This window comes from Elephas maximus, chromosome 1, assembly GCF_024166365.1.
Source record: "Elephas maximus indicus isolate mEleMax1 chromosome 1, mEleMax1 primary haplotype, whole genome shotgun sequence".
Taxonomy (NCBI): domain Eukaryota; kingdom Metazoa; phylum Chordata; class Mammalia; order Proboscidea; family Elephantidae; genus Elephas; species Elephas maximus.
Window position 1 is genome coordinate 126,318,656 of NC_064819.1, and position 24,089 is coordinate 126,342,744.

General features: G+C 36.5%; 1 protein-coding gene across 4 annotated transcripts in view; it reads left to right on the top strand.

Annotated features, from left to right (window-relative positions):
* PHF3 (PHD finger protein 3) overlaps positions 1-24,089 on the top strand; it is a 97,178-nt gene that overhangs the window by 67,504 nt on the left and 5,585 nt on the right. For all 4 annotated transcript variants that reach the window (XM_049894965.1, XM_049894975.1, XM_049894960.1 and 1 more), the window contains 9 exons: positions 6,645-6,828; positions 10,266-10,416; positions 10,497-10,653; positions 12,092-12,208; positions 13,946-14,077; positions 14,674-14,809; positions 19,742-19,937; positions 21,257-21,404; positions 23,698-23,787. In XM_049894965.1, coding sequence (XP_049750922.1) covers positions 6,645-6,828; positions 10,266-10,416; positions 10,497-10,653; positions 12,092-12,208; positions 13,946-14,077; positions 14,674-14,809; positions 19,742-19,937; positions 21,257-21,404; positions 23,698-23,787 — 1,311 coding nt within the window. The remainder of the gene's footprint in view (positions 1-6,644; positions 6,829-10,265; positions 10,417-10,496; positions 10,654-12,091; positions 12,209-13,945; positions 14,078-14,673; positions 14,810-19,741; positions 19,938-21,256; positions 21,405-23,697; positions 23,788-24,089) is intronic.

Consider the following 24,089-nt stretch of genomic DNA (forward strand, 5'->3'; position numbering starts at 1 on the left):
CGGAACCCTCTGTTGTGAGTCCTGTCAGATCAGTTGGTGGTGACAACCAGGCACCATCTAGTTCCTCCAGGCTCAGGTTGGTGGAGGCTGTGGTTCATGTGGTCCTTTAGTCCTTTGGACTGATATTTTCCTTGTGTCCTTGGTTTCCTTCATTCTTCTTTGCTTTAGACATGATGGGACCAATAGAGGTATTTTAGATGGCTTCGCACAAGCTGTTAAGACCCTGGACACTATTCACCAAAGTAGGATGTAGAATATCTTCTTTATGAACTATGTTATACCAGTTGACCTAGATGTCCCCCGAGACTGAGATGATCATGTGATTATTTTCCTTTGTTCTGTTTATTAGTGAATCACATTCATTGATTTTCTAATCCTGAACCATCCTCACATACCTGGTACGAAATTCACTTGGTCATGGTGTATTAGTTTTTTGATATGATGCCAAATTCTGTTGGATAGAATTTTGTTGCAAATTTTTGCATCTATATTTGTGAGAGATGTTGGTCTATAATTTTCTTTTTTTGTGGTGCCTTTGCCTGGCTTTGGTATCAGGGTTAGGCTGGCTTCATAGAATGAATTTGGGAGTTTTCCTCTCTTTTCTATGCTCTGAAATCGTTTGAGTGGTCCTGGTGAAACCTCTGTTGAATGTTTGGTAGAATTCTCCAGTGAAGCCGTGTGATCCAGGGCTTTTTTATTGTTGTTGTTGGGAGTTTCTTTATTACCTCTTAAATCTCTTCTCATGTTATGTTAAGTTTTCTATCTCAGTTTGTGTTAATTTAGGTAGGTAGTGTGTTTCTAGAAACTTGTCCATTTCCTCTAGGTTCTCAAATTTGTTGGAGTACAGTTTTTCATAGTATTCTGTTATGATCATTTTTATTTTATTGGGGTCTGTTGTAATGTCCCCGTCTCATTTCTTACATAGGTTATTTGGTTTCTCTCCTGTTTTTCTTTTGTCAGTTTGGCCAGTGTTTTGTACATGTTGATTATTTCTATTGTTTTTCTCTTCTCTGTTTCATTTATTTCTGCTCTGATCTTTATTATTTCCTTTCTTCTATGGCTGTGGGCTTCTTTTGCCATTCTCTTTCTATTTGTTTGAGTTGTAGGGCTAACATTTTGATTTTGGCTTGTTTTTCTTTTTTGATGTGTGCTTTTAATTGCTATAAGTTGACCTCTGAGTACTGCTTTTGCTGTGTCCCCAATGTTTTGGTATGATATGTTGCCTTTCTTATTTGAATCTAAAAATTTTTTCGTTCCATCTTTGATTTCTTTTATTACCCAGTTGTTTTAAAGCAAGGTGTTATTCAGTTCCATGTAATTGATTTTTTTTTTTCCTTCATCTTCCTGGTTACTGATTTCTACTTTTATGATGTGATCAGAGAAAATACTTCGTATGATTTTGATGTTTTGGATTTTATTGAGGGTTGCTCTGTGGCCTGAAATGTGGTCTGTGCTGGAGACTGTTCTGTGTGCATTGGAAAAGAATGTATACTTTGCTGTTGTTGGGTGCAGAGTTCTGTATATATCTATGAGGTAAAAATTGTTTGATTTTGGCCTTTAGATCTTCTGTATCTTTTGTTGAGTTGTCCATTACTGAAAGTGGTGTGTTGAAGTCTCCTACTATTATTATGAAACTGTCTGTTTCTCTTTTAAGTGTTGTTAGAGTTTGTTTTGTGCGTTTTGGAACCTTGTTGTTGAGTGAGTAGATATTTATTAAGGTTATATTCTTCTTGATGGATTGTTCCTTTAATCATTATGTCCTTCCTTGATTTTTATGGTTCATTTTGCCTTAGTCTACTTTATTTGAGATTACTATTGCTACCCCTATCCTTTTTTGGTTACTGTTTGCTTGATACATTTTTTCCTACCCTTTGATTTTTAACATTTATGTCTTTGTGGCTAAGATGTGTCCCTCTTAGAGAGCATATTGATGGGTCATGGTTTTTTTTTAAATCCATTCTGCCAGTCTCTGTTTTTTTACAGACACATTTAAGCCGTTTACATTTAGTGTGATTATTGATAGGTGTGAGTTTATTGCTGTCATGTGCTTTTTTGTTTTTGTGGTTCTAACATTTTCTGTGTTGCTCTTTCTCTCCTGTGCTGAGTTCCTTTTGTTTGTGGGTTATTTTCTTTTGTTATTACAGATTTTGTGTTTATTGAGACTGTATGTTTTTCTTTTTTTTTCATTCTGATGAGTAGTTTTGTTAGCATTCTTTGTGGTTTTCTTGAAATTTACCCCTAGCTTCCTAAGTTTGAACCAGTCTTTTCTTGATAGTCCCTTGACTTCCTCTCCATTTGGAAGTTATATACCTGTGCTGTTTATTCCCTTGTGTATTTTTTATGTTGTTGTCATTTACATATTGATGTCACTGTTTACCTGTTTCAGATCTTTTAGCTCTCTTACTATTTAGAGTTCTTTACCTAGGTTGGCATCTAGTTGATACTGTCCTGTATTGTAGACTCCAGTTCTTGTTTGATGTTGTATGTTGTCTAACCGAACTACTCCCTTTAATATTTCTTGTAAGTTTGGCTTGGTTTTTACAAATTCCCTTAATTTCTGTTTATCAGCAAACGTCCTAATTTCACCAATGCAATTGAGAAAGAGTTTTGCAGGATATATTATTCTTGGTTGGCAGTTTTCCATCAGGTTTTTATGTATATCATCCCATTGCCTTATTGCTCGCATGGTTTCTGCTGGTAATAATAGGTTAGTCTTATTGTTTCCCCTTTGTAAATGACTTTTGGTTTTTCTTGAGCTGCTCTCAGTATTTTTTCTTTGTCTTTGGTTTTGGCAAGTGTGATTATGATGTGTCTTGGTGACTTTCTTTTAGGATCTATCCTATATGGCTTTAATTGAGCTTCTTGGATGGTCAGCTTTTCTTCTTTTGTGAAATTTGAATTTTCTGCCAGCAAATCTTCAACAGTCTTTTCTGTGTTTTCCATTTTCTCCCCTGTTCTGGAACTCCTATTATGCACACATTTTTGCTGCTCCTTGTGTCTCATATAATTCTTAGGTTTTCTTCATTTTTTTTTCATTCTTTTGTCTGATTTTTCCTCAAAATGGAATCCATGGATTTGTCTTCAGTCTCACTGATTTTTGTCTGCCATTGTCCCAAATTTGCTCCTAAAACCTATTGAGTTGTCCATTTCTTGAAATTTTGTTGTGTATCTTTTAGATTTCTACTTGCTGTTTTTGTATGATTTCTAATTGTTTATTCATTTTGATGCTTTGTTCTTGTATTATTTTCTTGATTTCTTCTATTTTTTGTTATTCTTGATTTTGGCCATTTTTTTTTTTTTTTTTTAGTTTTTTCTGTGTTCATTGTATGATTTTTTTTTTTTTTTTTTGGTTTGTCTGAATTTTCCTTGATCTCTTTATCTCTTTTTAATAAACCCATTGCCATTGAGTCATTTACAACTCATAGTGGCCCTATATGACAGAGTAGAACTGCACCATACAGTTTCCAAGGAGTGCCTGGTAGATTCGAACTACCGACCTTTTTGCTTAGGAGCCATAGCTCTTAATCACTCCACCACCAAGGTTTTTTCTTTATCTCTTAGAGAGGCTTAAATATAAAAGAACAGGACAAGATGGCTCCAATAAGTAACCAAAATAAAGAAACACATGATTTTCTGGTACAAGAAAAAGCAGTAAAACTACCTGATACGGAATTCAAAAGTCTAATATTTAAGGGTTTTCATCTCTTGGAGAGCTTTAAGTATTAGACTTTAAATTCCATTATCAGATAGTTTTACTGCCTTTTCTTATATCAGAATGTCGTGTTTCTTTATTTTAGTTACTTGCTGGAGCCATCTTATCTTGCTTTTTTATATTTTTTGATATTGTCTGCTGTCTCCAAGACATTAAGGTACTATTTTCTGTTTATTGATTTTGTGTGTGTGTTTTTCATCGTGCTTCTTTGCTTTGATATATCAAGGTGGGTGGGCCAGGCATGCTTTGCTGTTTGCCTGTCTGTGTGCACGATTCTCACTACCTTGTCTGGGTGGGTAGCGCAGCAGCTGGCAGGACCAGCCCACTTTGCTGTGTACTGGTTTGACAAAGTGGCTGAGGGTGGACCGGGGTGGTTGCTGTCTGCCTCCTAGCGTTGGTCCAGTGATGTGGGAGCATTCACAGCCCCTCGTCAGAGAGGTGGGGGTGTTGGACAAGGAGTGGTACTGGCTTGCTTCCCTCCATTGAGCAGCTGGCCAAGTGGCAGGAGGGAGGGGATGTGAGAACCCAGTGTGGTGGCAGGCCTGAGCTAAGGATGCTCTAGCTGTGGCGGTACTGTGAGGGCCATCAGGAAGGGAAGGAGGGGTGGTATATGGGGTTAGGTAAGGTAAACAAAGAAGAGAAAGAAAAAAAGAATAGCTGGTGTGTTGGGGCAGGGCAGACATGGGGGCCAGTGCAAGGGAGGATGATGTGCTGTAAGGGGTAGGTGGGAGGGAGAAAGAAAGGCAAAAAAGGGAAAGAAAAATTAAAGGTACAGTGGGATGTGGCAGTGGGGGTGGATCAGACTCAGGGTGGCAGTGGGCTACTGGCCCTTTAGCCACAGTGGTGTGGCATGGCCCTGCAGAAAGAGATAGAGGTGGCGTGTGGGTGGATGTAGGTGAGAGGGAGAAAGAGAAGGAAGAAAGGGAGGAAGAAGAATGGTGTGGTGGGAGCCAGCGGGGGCAGGGTGGGTCCAGATTGGCAGTGTGCCGGTAGTTCTCAATCCGCAGGGTGTGACGTGGCTTGGCAAGAGGGGTAGATGTGGCATACAGGGCTAGGTGGTAGGTAAAAAGAAAAGGAAGAAAGGGGGGAAAATGACAAGGTGGGATCTGGTAGTTGAGGGTGTGGAGTACCTGTGGTGGCAGCGGGCCAGTAGCTGTCTACCAATGGTGGTGTGGCAAGGCTCAGTGAGAATCGATAGAGGTGGCTTATGTGACTAGGTGGGGCAGAGAAAGAAAAGGAAGAACAGGGAAACAGAATAAAAGAGGGCAATGGGAGCCAACAGGTGGGGGGTGGGGTGGACCTGGGGTGTTGATGGGCTAGTGGCTCTCTAGAGGTGATGTGGTGTGGCCCTGTGGGAAGGGGTAGACGTGGGGTATCAGGGTAGGTGGGAGGGCAAAAGAAAAGGAGGAAAGGGGAAATAAATGGCACAGCTGGAGCCTGGTGGGTGCGAGAAGTGGGGATCCATGCTGACTTTGGGCCATTAGCTCTCTACCCGCAGTAGTGCAGTACAGTATAGCCTGGCAGGAAGGGGTAGAGGTGTACTGTATGGGACTGGGTGGACAGGAGAAAGAAAAGGAAGTAAGGTAAAAAAAAAATTGGTGTGGTAGGAGCTAGCAGGTGTGTGAGGGGCAGACATGGGGTAGTGGCGGGCAGGTAGCTCTCTACCTGAGCAGTACCATATTGCCTGCCTCAAAGGGGTGAGGGTGGCATATGGGGCTAGGTGGGAGGGGAAAAAATGGCATGACAAGAGCCAGCGGGTAGGGGTGGGGGTGAGGCAGAAGCGAGGGTAATCGCAGGCCAGTGCTGAGCGGCACAGCGTGGCCCATCAGGAAGTGCTGGGGGTATGTATGGGACAGAAGGGTCAGAGGGGAAAGCTTGTTTTTCTGATTACTAGGTGCTCTGTCTCCTGTTGGGAGCTCCATGGAGTTGCGTTCTCGTACTCCCTGTCCAGAGTTGTTTCTGACTGGGCTCCCAGGTTGCAAAGCTGTGCTGTATTAGTTGACAGGTGACCTTTACCCTGTATCTCTCCTCTTTCTGTTTCTGTTCAGTTTCTTCTGCCATTTGGTGTTTGATCTAGTTCTTTATTCCTTCATTTGATGCTTAGGGTTTCAGGGTTGACATTTCTGCTTGTTTCACTTATTTTTTTCAGGCTCTTTGCTGCAGGGGGACAGCATGATATGTCTGTCTAGGGTGCCGTGTTGGCTCCACCCTATATCTGTTTTGATTAGCATCAAATTAATTGGTAATACGGACCTGAGAGCTCCCTTGAGAATAGTTTTTAGCATGCTTTAGAAAGCTTTTATTTATCACCAACCATTAATCATCATTTCTTATGCACAATTTCTTTACCATTTAGACTATCGTATTGTCATTTAGCTTGTTTGTCTCCATCTTTCCAAAAAAGGCACTATCAAATATTAATGTCATTAATATTTTGGGAACCTCCTTCTGTATACCAGTCTGACACCTAATATCAGAAAAGAAAATGAGGTTAGCCGGACTGCGAAATTCATGCCCCATCCAAGTGATTACTGTTCCCTTTTCTTTTTGATGATGGACTGTTCAGTCCTATTGGAACTTATCTGATTTTAATTGGGAATCTATTTTTCAAATGTCACCTCTTATCCTTTGATTTTACATTGAACCATTTATTGAGGTCTTCTTATTTGCAAAGTGTGATGCTGCAGAAAATAGGTACTTAACAAATGGATTTTGAATAAAAGGATCAAGCTTTGTGCCAGCAATTGAGAGCTCTTTTCAAAAAAATTTTTAAAAGCCTTTAAAGAGTTGCCGGATTAAAGAATAAAATATGTTTGATATCTTAATTGGTTTTAACATTAATTTTGTTCCCTCCACACACCCTTGAGGTTTGGTTTATATTTAAAGATAGTTCAATAGTTTTCATTCTAATGAATTGTGTACTGTTTTCCAGGAATCTGGTGAAGGTAAAAACTCATCAGAATGTAGAGATAGTGAAATTAAAAAATGGCAGCTAGCTCCTGTTCGAAAGATGGGACAACCAGTTTTACCTCGGAGATCCTCAGAAGAAAAAAGTGAAAAAATAACAAAAGAGTCTACTACCATTATTTGTACAGGAGAAAAAGCTTCAAAACCAGGTCGTGAGATTAAAATAAATTATCATACAGCTGGGGTGTTTATATTTTATGTCATACAGTCTATAGGGAATTTTTTTTAATGGCAATAAAAAATAGATGATTAACCTTACGTGAAATTAAAAACTATTGCTTTAAATTCTGAGAACTCACTGGTAAACTTAGTAAGGTTCTTGTCCTCATGGCACTTAAATACTAATGGAAGAAGACAGTAAGTTGACAAGAAAAAAAAGATAGTAAGTTGACAAAAAAGAAAATGGTATGTCATTTTAGAGAGTTTAGGCATTATAAAGAAAACGTGGAATAAGGGGTTAGAGTCACTGTCGGGAAGGAGTGAGAACTTCTGTTTCAGATAGAATGGAGGAGGTGCAGTGTACTGAGTTCACAAGTTCTTAGTGCGAAGAACCAATTAGAGCAGAGCATAGACCAGACATGTTCTAAGGATGTGATCAGCAGGTGTTTATTACTCACAGAATAAACAGGACAGGAATGAGTAAATCAACAAACATCAGCCTCATCCAAGTTGCCCTGAAGTTAGGCTCCCGTGCTGGGGTGGGATGTTATGGTCGCATACAAGTTTGCCCCACTTAAAACCATGGGTGAGGAACCCAGAAATCCTCACTCTTTTGTGGTTAATGCATGAGCAGGCTACAATGATTACATCCCAAACAGCGTATACAGAGAGAAAATAGGGGAAGAGGGTAATAAAAGGGGAAGGTACCCCCTGCTCAAGGTGTCTGACCATCTCCTGATAAGCTATTCAAGGTGTCGGTGAACTTTTTCGCACTAAGATAGACAACAAGTGTTTTGAATCTGTCGGGGCAATCATCTCCCCCTAAAGCACATACTTTGTGTCCATTAGGGTGAGTTAGTAGCTGTTATGTCCAATAGTAGCTGTGAAAACGGTGAGGGCCAATTACAGTGTAGCACACCTATGCTCCCAGCAGAAGGTAACTTACAAGGTCAGATTTGAAAGGATGCAAATTTGGGGGGAAGAGGGACTAGGAAGGAGCATAAGTTTATAGGCCTTGAGGCAGAAAACAGTCTTGGCATTTAAACAGCAAGAAGGCCATTTTGGAAGGAGTGGAAGTTAATACATGAAGGATAGAGTGGTAGAAAACGAATTCAGAGAAAATTATGTAGGACTTTTTGGGCCATGGCAAAGAATTTACATTTTATTATGAATGTAGTGAAAAGCTTTTAGATGATTTTGTACACCCTGGTTGCTCTGAATACTGTAGGGGGGTAGAAGAGAAAAGTGGATAGATCAATTAGGAGTCTGTTGTAGTCTCACAGGAAAGAAATGATGGTAGTTTGGACCAGAGGCATGACAGAAGTAGCAAGAGTGGTCAAATTCAGATATATTTTTATAAGTAGAGTTGACAGAACTTGCTGATGGAATAGATTTAGGTAGATGAAGGAATAAGAGCCTTAGAGGATGATTGGGTAAATGTTGGTGGCATTTACTGAGATGAGAAGGACTGAAAGAGAAGATTTGGGGAGGAAAAGTAAAAAAAAAAAAAAAAAGTTTTGGCCATTTTAACTTTGGTAGGCCTATTAGACATCCACGTGGAGATGTTTGATGAGTCTCGTGCTTAGAGAAGACTTTGGGGGCTAGTGTATAAATTAGGAATTTATCAGAGCGTACGTGTTACTTAGAATCATGGACGTAGATGTAAACACCTACAAAGAGTTCAGTAGTGAAGAGGCAGAACCAAGAAATTATGTGGCCTAGAAGTCAGGTCAAGTTTCAAAAAGGAGGGAAAGATCAACTGAGTCACTTGTTGTCTGGCCATCTAATATGATGAACACAGATGAGTAAATCTGTGACATAGCAAATGGAGACCATTGGTGACCTTGACTAGATGGTTTTGGGGGACCATGGGACAAAAGCCAGTTGTAGTGGCTTATGGAAGAACGGAAGGGAAGAAACTAAAGGAATTGATTACAGATAACTCTTTCAAAGAGTTTTGTTCTTTAAGGGATGAGAGATGATGTGGTAGCTAGAGGTGGATATGCAGTCAAGGGTTTTTTTTTAAAGGAGATATTACAGACTGATTGGAATGATCCAGTAGAGAAGGAGAAATTTATAATAGAGGACAGGGAGGTGATAGTTGAAGAACAGAATCCTGACGACACAGATGGGATGAGATGCCCTCCATGGAGGATTTGGTCATAGAACAGGGATGGCTCATCTGTTGTAGCAGGAGGAAAGACTGTATGTGGGGTAGGAGGAAAGAAAGATATGTGCAGGTAGGTTAGTAGATTTGGTGATGGGAAGATGTAATAGCTGACATTTTTCTGTTTTCTCAGTGTGTGATATGAAGTGAGAAAATCAAATGAGATTGAAGTTGGAGAAGGATACATTGTTGGTTTAAGAAGAGAGGAGAAAAAGTGTGAAATAAATACCTTGAAAATGGGAGAATAAATTTAATAGGAAAATTTAATATGATTGGGGTGGCAGATTGAGGCACCTACTTGAGACTTGTGGTTATAAACTTAAAGTGAGATCTGTCAGCACCAGTGCTTGTTTTTTCAAGTCACCTTCAGCTGTTCGTAGAATATTTGGGTGAAGGATGAAAGATGACTCACTAGAGTTGTAGTTTTGCCAACACCGATGTGTAAAGTAGGGGGAATTTAAGGTGTTAAAGTATGCCAGGAAGTGGTACTAGTGTTGGACTATCCAATCTCAATTGGAACATGAAGATGGAAAATGATAGATGTAAATATTACTGAAATGAAAGAATTCTAGAATAAATGAGGTGTAGGTAGTAGTAAGAGTAGTGGGATGTTTGATATTGAGATTTGGAGATCTCAGGAATTAAAAAGTTACAAAATAAGAAAATCATTAGAAAAGTTTAGCATTGAACATAATAATAACATCAAGCACAGTTAAGCCAGAGGAAACTCATGGATTTTGTGGGTATTAGTAAGGTCATTAAATTATCTGCCCAACTAATAAGCTCAGATGAGATTTTCCAAATACCTTTTTTTTTTTTTAAAGCTAATTAATATATATATCTGAAAAGTAACCAGCTATGAAAGATGTTATCTAAATGAGAAAAAGCCATTTACATTTTATAGCTTTAGGGCCACTTTTAGGCATGATTAATTTTTTTTTTTTTGGTCACTATTTTAATTAAAATTTCAGTGTCAGGAATATTTTAATATGGAATATAGATTCTTATTTTTAGTGACTTGTGGTTAAGAGCTCGTCTACTGATCAGAACGTCAGCAGTTTGAATCCACTGTCTACTCCTTGGAAACCCTATGGGCAGTTCTACTCTGCCCTATAGGGTGTGAGTTGAAATTGATGTCAATTGATTGGTTTGGTTTTCGGTTTTTAGTCAGTCAGTTTTGTTTATAACCTACTTATGCAGTATAATGGAAAAATAACTTTTTATAAATAATTTTATGAGTTTGACATGTATTTAAATTAGGTACTCATGAGAAGCAAGAGATAAAAAAGAAGAAAATTGATAAAGGGGGAGTGTCTAATGTGCATCCACCTGCTGCTTCTACTTCCAAACCTTCAGCAGATCAGATCAGACAAAGTGTCAGACATTCTCTCAAAGACATTCTTATGAAAAGGTAACAAATTGTTATTGTATAAGATTGAATACTATACCCTTCAAGTGTTTGAAAAATAATTTAATTGTTTTAATTTTAAGACTCACAGACTCAAATTTGAAGGTACCAGAAGAAAAGGCTGCAAAAGTTGCCACAAAAATTGAGAAAGAGCTTTTTTCTTTTTTTCGGGACACAGATGCTAAATATAAGAACAAATATAGAAGTTTGATGTTTAATCTGAAAGATCCTAAAAACAGTGTAAGTATGTTTTTTTCATGTCTACGGGTATTTAAACTTGCCTGAATACAAAGGGATCTGAGAATGTAATATGGTAGATCTATAATTTATTCCTTTGAATGGGACTTTAGAATTGCTTTTTGAATTAGAACATGTAATTTTAGTAAAGTCCTTTCCCTGCTGACCAGGCTGAGTTCTGTATAGTAGTGAGTAGTGTTACAGAATGGGTCTAAGTGAAATACTAAATAACCTGAGTTATGTCAGTTTTCTATTTTTTAGTGTCCTTTTCTTTACTCTAGTTTATTAAAAACTTTATTCATATGTATTCTTGGAAAGCTCTGTTAAACCAGAATTCATAAGAATATATTATTACTTTTGATTTAAGCCTGAATGTAGAGCTGAAAGAAAATACATTTAATAAAAAGGAAATCTACTTTAAAACATTTTAACTAAATTGAACATAACTTCAGTTCTGAATATCTTTTAACAGTGGAGTAAACATTAGTTGAACTCCAAATCTTTCCAGGAATTTCTTGTTTGAGACTTAGTGGAATCTAAAAGCTGCGAGTATGTGTGTACATGTGTGTGCACACGTGTGTGCTTGCACCAAAAGTAGGCCTTTGATTAGTACACTAAACAAAACTGATGCCATTCAACATTTAAAAGTTCAGAGCACGACTGATCTCTCCTGTGTAACCTTTACCTGGGCCCAATGGTAGCTTTTGCTACAGATGACTCTAAGTAGTGATTATAATTAGATGCCAACCTCTGGCTTATTTGCTTCAGTAATACCAGGTTTTCACATAAGTGACATGAATTTGTAAATTTATATGATATTTGCTGTGGTATGCAATATGAGGTAATTTTTTGGCATATACTATTAGCTAATTAAGAAAAATCTTTGTGCAGTATCTGCCATCATGGTCCAGGAGGATCAGATACTTTTTAATTACATAATTTGGAAGCTTTTTTTCAGTAAGCAAATAAAGACTTACTTCCTTTAGGTTTCTTTCTTTCAGTTGGTTCTCTCCTCTTGAATCCCCTCCAAGCCTATCAGAATTTGAACATATAAAATCTTAAAAATATGAAAGACATTACATTCAGTAAAGCTCTTCTGTGCAATACCTTACTATACTGTAGATTGTTTATTGTGATGGTCAGCCTGTCCTAGACTTAGTAAAACTTTTGGATAGGTATTATAATGGTTCCACTGTATATGTTTTTCCATTATGTATTGATTTTCTATGAAATATATGTTTTGTCTGCCTTAGAAGATAAGTTCTTAGAATACAAGGCTTCCATTTGTTCTTCGTGCAGTAGGTAATAATATATAAAATATTAAACATCTGTAAATTAGGTTTCAGAATTACATCATTATTATTACAAGTTCCTCTACAGTAGCTCCTTTTCTTTTTTTAAATCTGCCTCTCCCTTACTTCCCATTTTTAAACGTTTCCAGATATTATTTAAAAAAGTACTGAAAGGAGAAGTAACTCCTGATCATCTTATAAGAATGAGTCCAGAAGAACTAGCTTCTAAAGAGTTAGCTGCTTGGAGACGAAGAGAAAACAGACATGTAAGATTATCTGTGAATATGCATTTGACTTTATCAAAACTTTTATTTTTCAGCCATAGGGGAAAATGCAGAGGTAATTCAAAACAGATTGCACAGTAACACAGACTTTCTGTTCTGTGGTGCTTCTGATTACTTAGCCTCCGTTCTTCTGGTTCTTAAATTCTGTCTTTTATATTTTCAGATCTGTACAACTTTTCTCATGTCCTCTCATTATCAGGTTATGAATTACTTAGAGTTTTGTTACTATATTTTGTAAATTAGAAGGATGAGGAAAAGAACTACATTTTTCAGAAACACAGTTTGAAGGTATTACACATAGTAGTTTATAGAGTCATAGAATGAAAATTTATACAGGTTTACAATCCTTTATTCACAATTTTGAATACCAAAAGCTCTGAAAAATAAGCTTTTTTTGGTAACTTATTTGTTGATAAAACCTGACCTGAATTGGTATGTGTGAATGTTCATATTCACAGAAATATTGTGTTTAATTATGGGGTGCTGCTCCCAACCCTACTGGAGTGTTATGTAAGTGATGTATGGTGTGTGCATCCTATTGCATTTTTAAAACCAAAAAATTCCGAAAGTCGCCGATGCCAAGAATTTTCATTTGGGGATTGTGAACTTGATGTACTTTTAAAAATTATAAGTGACATGTGACTTAGAGTTATTATGATAGTGAGATAGCAGTATTACCTGACAATTTTATTACAGTTACCTCAGAATATTAGCTCTTTATTCTAGAAAATATTGGTTACTGAACCCTGACATTAATATTTCATATTAAATTTATATGATTTTACCTCATTCTTTTGTTCATGATTCTTACTTGAATCTTAGGCACTAATCCTCCATGTAGATCCTGTGCCAAGTCTAGTTCGAACCACAATATTCACATATTTCTTAACCTTCACCTTGTATAATTTCTCCTCTTTTTTCTGTTTAGAACATAGTATCACCACCTTTTCTTTCCTTCCATATACCAAATAAGTACATGGCTGTCTTCTGCTTTGAAACTGTGGCTGCAAGGGTCATCTACATGAAAGACCAACTTCTACTTCTTTTAGGCCGTGTACTTGATTTCTTTCTTTTAAGGATGATCTCCAGTTAACAAAGGGGAGATAAATTAGACCCGTCTTTACTCTCCTTACTCCATTCTACTCTCAGCTGCCTTTTACTACTTCTTGCTATATCTGCTTCATTTTTAGGTTTTATTGTTGCGCTTGTTCAGTTGTGGATTATCACTACCACTAAGCAAACTCAGGCAAGAAACAATTGATACAGGGCTACCTAATTATTTTTGATGTTTGAGTATTCCCCTGCTATTTCGGGAGATGCTATAACATCAAGTTAGGAGCCTAAGAGCAATATAGATCTCATTTCTTTGTGGCAGCTGCTAAAGTATTAAACCAGAAATCAAAATTTAAATATAAATATCATGTTTCATCACTTTGAAAATTACATTGTGCTTTAAACGTCTCCTGTTAATGTATTTGTGAACTTTTCGGGGCTCAGGTATAGAGCCTCATTCTTATAACTCCACCACTTAAAACAGTATCTGTCATATATAAGCACTTGGTAGATGTTATTTGTACAAGAGACTACCTAAGGATTAAAAAATCATCTGCGATGGTTCTTTTATTTTTAGGTAAGCTCTTAATGTTATTTAAAGTTGTACATTTGGAAATACATATTTTAAATTGTGAAATAAATTTATTTTAAAATATGTCCTGTTAGACCATAGAGATGATTGAGAAAGAGCAGAGAGAAGTTGAAAGACGACCAATAACAAAAATAACTCATAAAGGTGAAATAGAAATTGAGAGTGATGCCCCAATGAAAGAACAGGAAGCTGCCATGGAGATCCAGGTAAAAATAAAATGTCATGTTTTGTAGTACTCTAAACATGAAAATTCAGACAAGATATATTTACTTTATGTTCTTAAAATAAAATAATTTTTTAAAAAATGTATACAAAGTAGGATGTTTCATCGGTTTATTGGTTTTTGAGATGTCTAGAGTATTGTTTGTCTGTTCGTAGATCCGCTCACAGACGGTATGCAGACATTCTGCATCACAGACACCTGCTAAACATTGTTAAGTATAGATTCCTGAGGTCTTTCATTGACTTCATGAATTTCTTAACAGGCTTAGAAATTTGTAGGTACATTTTAGGCAGATTGCAGTTTGAGAGCTGGTGCAGCATTTCTTGTTTTCAGATATCAGTGAGAAAATAATTTGAAATCTTGTCAGAAGCCTTGGAGAATGAGGAATGTTTTGAGTTTTTGCTCTATTTTAAGCTGTAATTAATATCTAGCACTTATTTTTTGAAGAAATAGTAAAAACCACCTATAAATAGAACAGTTTCATTTGGGGAAAAATACCAATGTGAAATATAGAATGATTTTATGAATTGAGGTCAGATGTTATCAGCTAAAACTAATTTTTACTCTGTTTTGTGTTAGGAACCTGCAGCTAATAAGTCATTGGAGAAGACAGAAGAATCAGAAAAACAAAAAGAGGAGATTGATTCAATGTCTAAAGATACCACTAGTCAACACAGACAGCATCTTTTTGATCTTAACTGTAAAATTTGCATAGGTAATTGGAATTCTTTCTTCCTAAAATGTTGCCTTTATTTTGAAAGAGAGATACTTGTGTTTATATACCAGTATTTGTAATTTAAGTAGGTTTTTGTTTTCCTAGTATTAGTTTGGTGGTCACTGCATACTAATGACCTGCAAGGAAGTCCAGTTAATACGACTGTTATTCAAATTTACTCACCAACCACTAAGGCCAAAGATGAAGAAATTGAAGATTTTTGCCAACTTGTGCAGTCTAAAATTGATCAAACATGCAATTACAATGCATTGATAATCACTGGTGATTGGTATGTGGAAGTTGGGAACAAAGAAGAAGGATTGGTAGTTGGAAAATGTGGCCTTGGTCTTAGAAATGATGCTGGAGATCACATTGTTAGGTTTTTGCAAGACCAACGGCTTCCTCATTTCAAATACCATTTTTCAACAACATAAATGGTGACGATAAATACATGTGGACCTCTCCAGGTGAAATACACAGGAATCAAATCGACTACTTCTGTGGAAAGAGACGATGAACAAGCTCAATATCATCAGTCAGAACAAGGCCAGGGGCCGACTGTGGAACCAGACCATCAATTGCTCGTATGCAAGTTCAGGTTGAAGCTGAAAAAAATTAGAACAAGTCCATGAGAGCCAAAGTACTATCTTGAGTATATCCCACCTGAATTTAGAGACCATCTCAAGAATAGATTTGACGTGTTGAACACTAATGACCGAAGACCAGACATTGTGAAATGACATCAAGGACATCATACATGAAGAAAGCAAGAGGTCATTAAAAAGACAGGAGAGAAAAGACTAAAATGGATGTCAGAGGAGACTCTGAAACTTGCTTTTGAATGTCAAGTAGCTAAAGCACATGGAAGAAATGATGAAGTAAAAGAGCTGAACAGAAGGTTTCAAAGGGCAATTCAAGAAGATAAAGTATTATAATGAAATGTGCAAAGACCTGGAGTTAGAAAACCAAAAGGGAAGAACACACTTGGCATTTCTCAAGCTAAAAGAAATGAAGAGAAAATTCAAGCCTTGTGTTGCAATATTGAAGAATTCTACAGGGAAAATATTAAACGATGCAGGAAGCATTAAAAGATGATGGAAGAAATACACAGAGTCACTATACCAAAAAGAATTGGTTGACCTTCAACCATTTCAGGAAGTAGCATTTGATTAGGAACCAGTGGTACTGAAGGAAAAGGTCCAAGCTGCACTGAAGGCAATGGTGAAAAATAAGGCTTAAAGAATTGACAGAATTATCAGTTGAGGTGTTTCAACAAACAGATACAGTGTTGGAAGTGCCCACTCTTCTATGCCAAGAAATTTGGAAGACAGCTACCTGGCCAACCAACTGGAAGAGATCCATATTTATGCCTATTCTCAAGAAAAGTGATCCATCCAAATCGGAAATTATCGAACAGTATAATTAGTATCACATGCAAGTAAAATTTTGCTGAAGATCATTCAAGAGTGGCTGCAGCAGTACATTGACAGGGAACTGCCAGAAATTCAAGCTGGATTCAGAAGAGGACATTGAACCAGAGATATCATTGCTGATGTCAGATGGATCATGGCTGAAAGCAGAGAATATAAGAAAGATGTTTGCCTGTGTTTTACTGACTATGCAAAGGCATTCAACTGTGTGGATCATAACAAATTATGGATAACATTGCAAAGAATGGGAATTCCAGAACACTTAATTGAGCTCATGAGGGACCTGTACATAGATCAAGAGGCAGTTGTTCTAACAGAACAAGGGGATACTGTGTGGTTTAAAGTCAGGAAAGGTGTGCGTCAGGGTTGTATCCTTCCACCCTGCCTATTCAATCTGTATGCTGAGCAGATAATCAAAGAAGCTGGACTATATAAAGAGTAACTGGGCATCAGGATTGGAGGAAGACTCATTAACAACTTGCATTATGCAGGTGACACAGCCTTGCCTGCTGAAAGTGTTGAGGACTTGAAGCACTTACTGATGAAGATCAAAGAGCAGTCTTCAGTATGGATTACACTTCAACATAAAGAAGACAAAAATCCTCCAACTGGGCCAATAAGCGACATGATGGATAAACAGAGAAAAGATTGAAGTTGTCAAGGATTTCATTTTACTTGGATCCACAGTAATATCCATGGAAGCAGCAGTCAAGAAATCAAATGATGCATTGCATTGGGCAAATTTGCTGCAAAAGACCTCTTTAAAGTGTTGAAAAGCCAAAGATATCACCTTGAAGACTAAGGTACGCCTGAGTGTTTTCAGTCGCCTCATATGTGCACGAAAACTAGGCGGTGAATAAGGAAGACTGAGGAAGAATTGATACCTTTGCATTGTGGTTTTGGTGAAGAATGTTCAATGTACCACGAACTGCCAAAAAAACAGACAAACCTGTCTTGGAAAAAATACAGCCAGAGTGCTCCTTAGAAGCAGGAATGGTGAGACTGTTATCTCGTATACTTTGGGCATGTTATCAGGAGGTATTAGTCCCTGGAGAAGGACATCATGCTTGGTAAACTAGAGGGTCAGGGAAAAAGAGGAAGACCCTCAATGAGATGGATTGACACGGTGGTTGCAACAGTGGTCTCAAGCATAACAATAATTGTGAGCGTGGCACAGGACTGGGCAGTGTTTTGTTTTGTTGTACATAGGGTCGCTCTGAGTCAGAGCTGACTCAATAGCACCTAACGACCATAGCAACTTACTAAGGAACCACAACGTGAAGTTTGAAAAGTAGTCACTATATGGCAATATAGAGCCCCAGTGGCTCAGTGGTTAAGAACTCTGCTGCTTACCAAAGAGGCTGGCAGTTTGAATCCACCAGCTGCTCCTTGGGAACCCTATGGGGCAGTTCTGCACTGTCCTGTAAGGTCAATATGAGTTAGAATTCACTTGAACAACAGCGAGTTGTTTTTTTTTTTTTTAATACGACAGCACACATTTTGATCTTTAAATTTCTCTTCAACCAAATCTTGTACATTTCTCCTCTTCCTGATTGATCTCAAGCTCATGCCATTTGTAGTAACTAGAAAGGTCTTCCTCTCTATCTTTGCAGGACACACATATATAAGAGTGTGTGTGTGTGTGTGTGTGTGTGTAATGGGCCATAATATAAAATATATAATGTAGTTTATAATAAAAAAAAACTCTGAAAATCTACTTTTGTAGGCCATGTTAGAGATTTTAATATTTTATCTAAGAGCCGTAGATAGTGATTGAAGGGTTTTTAGCGGAGGAGTGAGTGATATGATAAGATTAAAATTTTATGAAAATCCCTAGGACTTTGAGTAGAGATTATATTGGAAGAAACCAAGAGAGGAAGGAGGGAGACTATATAGGAGGTCTTCACAGTAATCCAAGCAGGGGGTGATAATTGCTTTAATTAGAGAGGTAGCAGTGGAGATAAAAATATGTAGAGGCTTCGAGATACACAAATTTGGTACTATTGACAGGTTTTGGAGATCGACTGGATTTTGGTATAAGAAATCGGGATGAGGAAGAGTTTCAATTTTTATTCAGTTTATCAGTAAGGATGGAGGATCAGGAGTTTTTAAAACCTCTAGAGTCATGGTTTAACTTTTTTTTTTTTTTTACTCTGTTATGTTTAATGTATAAGACATTGTTTAAAAACCTGAAAAATCCTTCAGGTTAGTTACTATGCTGCCCTTCATCATTAATCTAGAGAATAAATGAGATGTAAATTAAGTAAATTTTTTGCGGAGGAAAATTGTTGATGATACCCTCAAAATTGTGTTCGCATATTTTAAAAACTATGCATGCACTGGTATGGACTAAGAAGGCATAGCGTTTTAGAAATTGATAATTATTCCTAAAGAAAGTTATTCACGGTGTTACGGTATTTTTAAAGCACACCCATTTAGTTGTTTTTTGGGGGGAAATCTTAAATAAAAATACTTTTATTTATTTCTGTATAATTTTAATTGTTTTTATGGTAATACTTAAGTAGATTTAATGGTAGTACACGAGAACATTTGTTAAATACTATTTACACCGTATCTATTTTCAGAAAATATGAGTGATTTTTTTTCCTTCTTGATGCAGTAATTTAAAACCAGTGTCATTTTCTAAACTTTACTAATGTTTTTCCTGTTTTACTAACTAGTGTAAATAAGTAGCACTGCGCTGCACATACATAGTCATGAACTACTGCTGTATATACACAAAGTAGAAGACATCTGTTTTATTCATTTCTTCAAGTTACTTCTCAGGACTGTTGGGATTTGGTATAGTTTAGTTAAAAAATATTTACCACAAAATCAAGAAACCTATTTTGAGCTCTCGTTGTAACACTTTATTTCAATTTATCTGAGATGCTTAACATTCTCTTCCTAATTTTTCACATGAGCAATAGAGGGATTATACCATCTATTCCGTATTTATGAGTCCCTGGGTGGCACGAATGGTTAAGCACTTAACTACGTGCCAAAAGATTGGCGGTTAGAACCCAGCCAGGGGTACCTCAGAAGACAGGCCTGGCAGTCTGCTTCCAAAAGGTCCCAGCCTTGAAAACCCTAGGGAGCAACTCTACTCTGCACTCATGGGCTTGCCATGAGTCGGAATTGGCACAAGTGACAGCAACCTCTTACATATTTACTTATGATTATGTTTTGCATTTAGGCAGGAATATTTGTAAAATGATTTGAAAAGGGAAATTATGTACATTACAGGTAGAACTCCACACAGTAGTATGTCATGAATTGCGTTTCAGACAAGCTTAGGTCCTTGTATATAAAAGAGGGCTGGGGATGGTGAGGACACTAGTAAATTCCCTGTTGATTGTTAAGTGGAAACTAATGATAGTAAAAAATGTAGGGTTACTCAAAAACTGAATCAAGAAAATAGCTTTAGAAAGTGAAAATTAATCATAGAAATTGCATTTTGCGGAAAAAAAATTTTTTTTTTTTGGTGCCTTTTGTTTTTTAGGTCGAATGGCACCACCTGTAGATGATCTTTCTCCAAAAAAGGTGAAAGTTGTTGTTGGAGTATCTCGTAAACATTCAGACAATGAAGCAGAAAGTATAGCAGATGCATTGTCTTCAACCTCAAATATTTTGGCTTCTGAATTCTTTGAAGATGAGAAGCAAGAGTCTCCCAAGTCAACATTTTCTCCTGCTCCGCGGTAATTTTCTCTTAGTCATGATTTCTATAATAGTTTGTAGATCTTTGCCAGATTTTACTAGGAAATTTTCAGAAACAGAAAAGTGACATCTCTCTTAGTGACCTATCTTTTGAGAATGTAACCATACCTTCCTGTACTCTCATTGGGAGAAAAGAATCAGACTCAGAAAGTTAATTTAGAGGTTTGAGTATGTGGAGACATGACTTTAAAACTCTTTTTAATAATGCTGGTCCCAAGAGGCAGAAAATAGGGTTATTAAAGGAAAATTGCTTGCACTTCTCTGGGCCATTTACCTAAACCTAGCAGGATGACTTTGTACAACTTGTTTAGGTAAATGTGAGTATAATTTTGTAAAGTGAAAATGTACTCTCTATAATGAGTAGCCTTTGCCTATTTTAACCTTTTTTTTCCCTTTTAAAAACTTTTTATTATAGGGAATTTCAAACATACACAGAAGTAGAGAGAAAAATATAATGAAATCACATGTACTTTTCACAAAGCGTAAAGAATCATCAACTCAAAGCCAATCTTGTTATATCTATACCTCTTCCACTTCCTTCTCTCCTAGATTGTTGTGAAGCTCCTCCTTTATGTCATGTAATTTCATCCATAAACATTTCAATATGGATCTCTTTAAAAGAGAAGAATTTTTAAAAATCTGCAATACTACTATCGTATCTGGAAATTAATTCCTTAATATAATCAGATACCTAGTCAGTGTTCAAATTATGAACAATATAAATGTCACAGTTTTTTTAATAGCCTGAACCAGACTCCAAATAAAATCTATACATTGTGATTGGTTTTTGTGTCTTTTAAGTCTCCTTTTAGTCTAGGTTTGCTCTCTTTCCCTCTCAGTTTATTTTCTTCCCTTTCCTTGACATTCTTTGTTGAATCTGGTTGTTCTTGTAGGTTTACTCTTAGTCTGGTGGCGATTACCTCATCTTGGGTTCCTTTAATATGCTTCTCTGTCCTTTGTATTTCCTATGGACCAGTAGTTTGTCAAATTTAGTAAATAAAAATACAGGACACCCAGTTAAAATTAAATCTGAGATAAATAATGAACAATCCTTAGTATAAGCATGTCCCAAATATATTGCATGAGACGTACTAAATATTGCATGGGACATGCTTACACTAAAAAGCTATTCATTGTTTATCTGAAATTCAAATTCAACTGGGTGCCTCTTTAATCAGTAGCCTTTACATATTTTTGCCTTCTTGACATGCTAAAATAGAAGTAACTGATGACTAAGTAGAAAATGGATTTATTAATGAACATGTCTTTAGGCTGCTAATTTTTTAATGTCATTTTCTAGTCCTGAGATGCCCGGAACTGTTGAGGTTGAGTCTACTTTCCTGGCTCGTTTGAACTTCATCTGGAAAGGTTTTATCAACATGCCTTCTGTGGCAAAATTTGTTACCAAAGCCTACCCGGTGTCAGGCTCCCCTGAGTACTTGACAGAGGTACTGTGAATTTCTACCATCTTGTGCCAGGGTTGGCATGTGTGTTTCTGAAAGCAGCAGGCAGGGAAACAACATAAAGTTCACAATAAAAATATTTATATTAGCAGTGATCCTTAAACAGCTTAATTAAAGGGATTATGGATTCAAAAATGGATTTTTAGAATTGTGAAAAACTTGTCATGAAAAACTCTATCCATATGGTCTACGTGTTTTCCAATATGTGCTTCATTATATCAGAGAATTAAAAATTAATAAGACCCCTGAGACTGTCACCCTAAGATACGCTTTGAATTTGTAATAGAAGTCACTTTCAGAGGCCACCTTTCTTCCAAATATAGATCAGCTTATAAAACAAACACTATCACCCATGAGGAATGTACTTCCTTAAATAATCAACTATATGAGACCAAACAGTCAACGTTCACCCTAAAGCAAATATGAGAAGGTCAGGAGGGGCAGGGAGCTAGATTAATGGAAATAGAACAAACAAGATGGAAGTAATGAGAATGCTGACACATTGTGAAAAAGGTAACGAATGTAACAGAACAGTTTATTAAGAAAACTGTTAAATAGGAACCTAATTTGCTCTGTAAACTTTCACCTATAGCACAATAAAATATTATTAAAAAAAAATTATAGTCTGCTTAGATAGCTAAGTTTGTCTTTAAATGCAGACTTACATGAAAGGTTGACCTACTTATGATCTTCAGTGTTAGTAGCCCATCAGGAAGATTTTTCATTGTTAAACAGGTCTTCTAATTCTCCCACTTTTTATGTTTTCCTAGATCCATGAGTATAATTCTCACTTGCCCATTTCTGTGAACTCTAGTATAGACTAATTGATAGCCCCGTGAGACCAGTGACCATAGTCGCTGAAGTGATATCCTTGTCTGATTTTATACTTGAGAGAATGGGAAAGAACTCTTACGTAGTGTTTGTGGGAAATAAGCACAGTAGTATAATAATAGCATGATAAATGAAAAAGTATGATGTTTTTCAGAAACATTTTGAAGAAAGTGTGTATCTGTGTGTGAAGAAAAATAAGTCAGTACATACACACTATATGTATGTTAAGATTTTATTTTGCTGTTTATTTTGTTCATATCTAACATTAACATTTTTTGTTCATTTTTAGTCTGGTGACCATAAAGGCAGGTTTTTTTTTTTTTTATCTTTTTAGTATTTCATATGCCTATTCTTTTTTAAGGCAAATATAAAGTTCACATTTCTTTGGATTAGGCTAACATTAGTTTGGTTCAGTATAATGTTCATCAGTTTATTTACAGTTTTGTCTTTGATTAATAAACAACCTAATTACTACTTTTACCTACAGTTTGGTTGATAAATAATATTTTTAAAATGTGGATTTTGTAAGAGAAAAATGGACTGATGATGTTCTTTTTTAACAAAATGGTTTATAAATTTAGTCTTTGATCAATTTATGGTGGAAGTTAACTCCTTTTTTGAAATGAAGAAGTAAGCCCTGAACCGTGAATCCTTTTGATTTTAAACTAGATTATTTTCCTCCCTGAAGCATAGTTTCTCCATGGCTGCTTTCCAGAACTCTGCCTCTGCTCTCTGCTTATTTTTGATTAGGACTAAAATTCCAAGTAAAATATTTAAAGCAATCAATAATTTAAATAAACTTAGATTTAATATTATTTGTGTTTCTTCTGATTTTTTCACAGTCTTCATGGGAAAAATAGGAACATACTGATTAAAGTTTTAAATGTTCCTAATTGTACAATTCTTAATTGGTTTTATGTATACTTTCCTGTTTTCAGAAAGATTGTGCTTTGTTAAAACATAAATTTTACATTATAATAGTGTACTCATTTCTGTGCAAAAATGTACCCTGTAATTAAATTCTGTATCTACTGAAATCTAGCTGTTAATGGTTAAGGAATACCCCTGCCTATATCACCAAAGAAAAGAAAGGGGAAAAATAGTCTTCCCTAGTATTCTGAAATGTGTTGTATCCTTCATGGATTGCTAATGTGGTGTGCTTACTATCGCTTCCCTTTTTTTGTGCCTGTCTTTTCTGCTGAGACCTGGCATGACTTCAGCTCTCTTTCTTAATAGCTGTATTTTGGGCATCCACTGCAGTCATTGGGAGTTGGCATTTGAGGTAAAACCTAATGGACATCCTGGCACTATATTATATTCTCTGATCTATTTCCTAATATTTTTATTTGCTTGTTTTCATTATTATTTCAAATTAGTCTTAGAGCTAAATTTGTATGAATAATAAACATATTCTGTATACATAATCACCTTCATTTTTTTACCACAGGATCTACCAGATAGTATTCAAGTAGGTGGCAGGATATCACCTCAGACAGTTTGGGATTATGTGGAAAAAATAAAAGCATCAGGAACCAAGGTAAGGAAAACTTTTTTTGCTGTACCAGTACAGGATAATGTTTGGAAGTAAACCACTCAGAGTTCTTATACAAGGTACCCTGTGGAGGGGAGCGAATACAAATTCTACAGCTACATAATATGCCCCACAAAACTGAACTAAAGCCATTTGCCAAAGCTTGAAAACAACCCAGTATTCCTTATTTTTTTCTGGTATGCTTTTCCATGGCTTCTGTCAAGTGCTTTAGAAGAAGTGCTTTGAAGTAAGTACTAAAATTTATCTTGGAATTTTGCCTTGCCTCACTTGCTGCAAGCAGTTGTTTT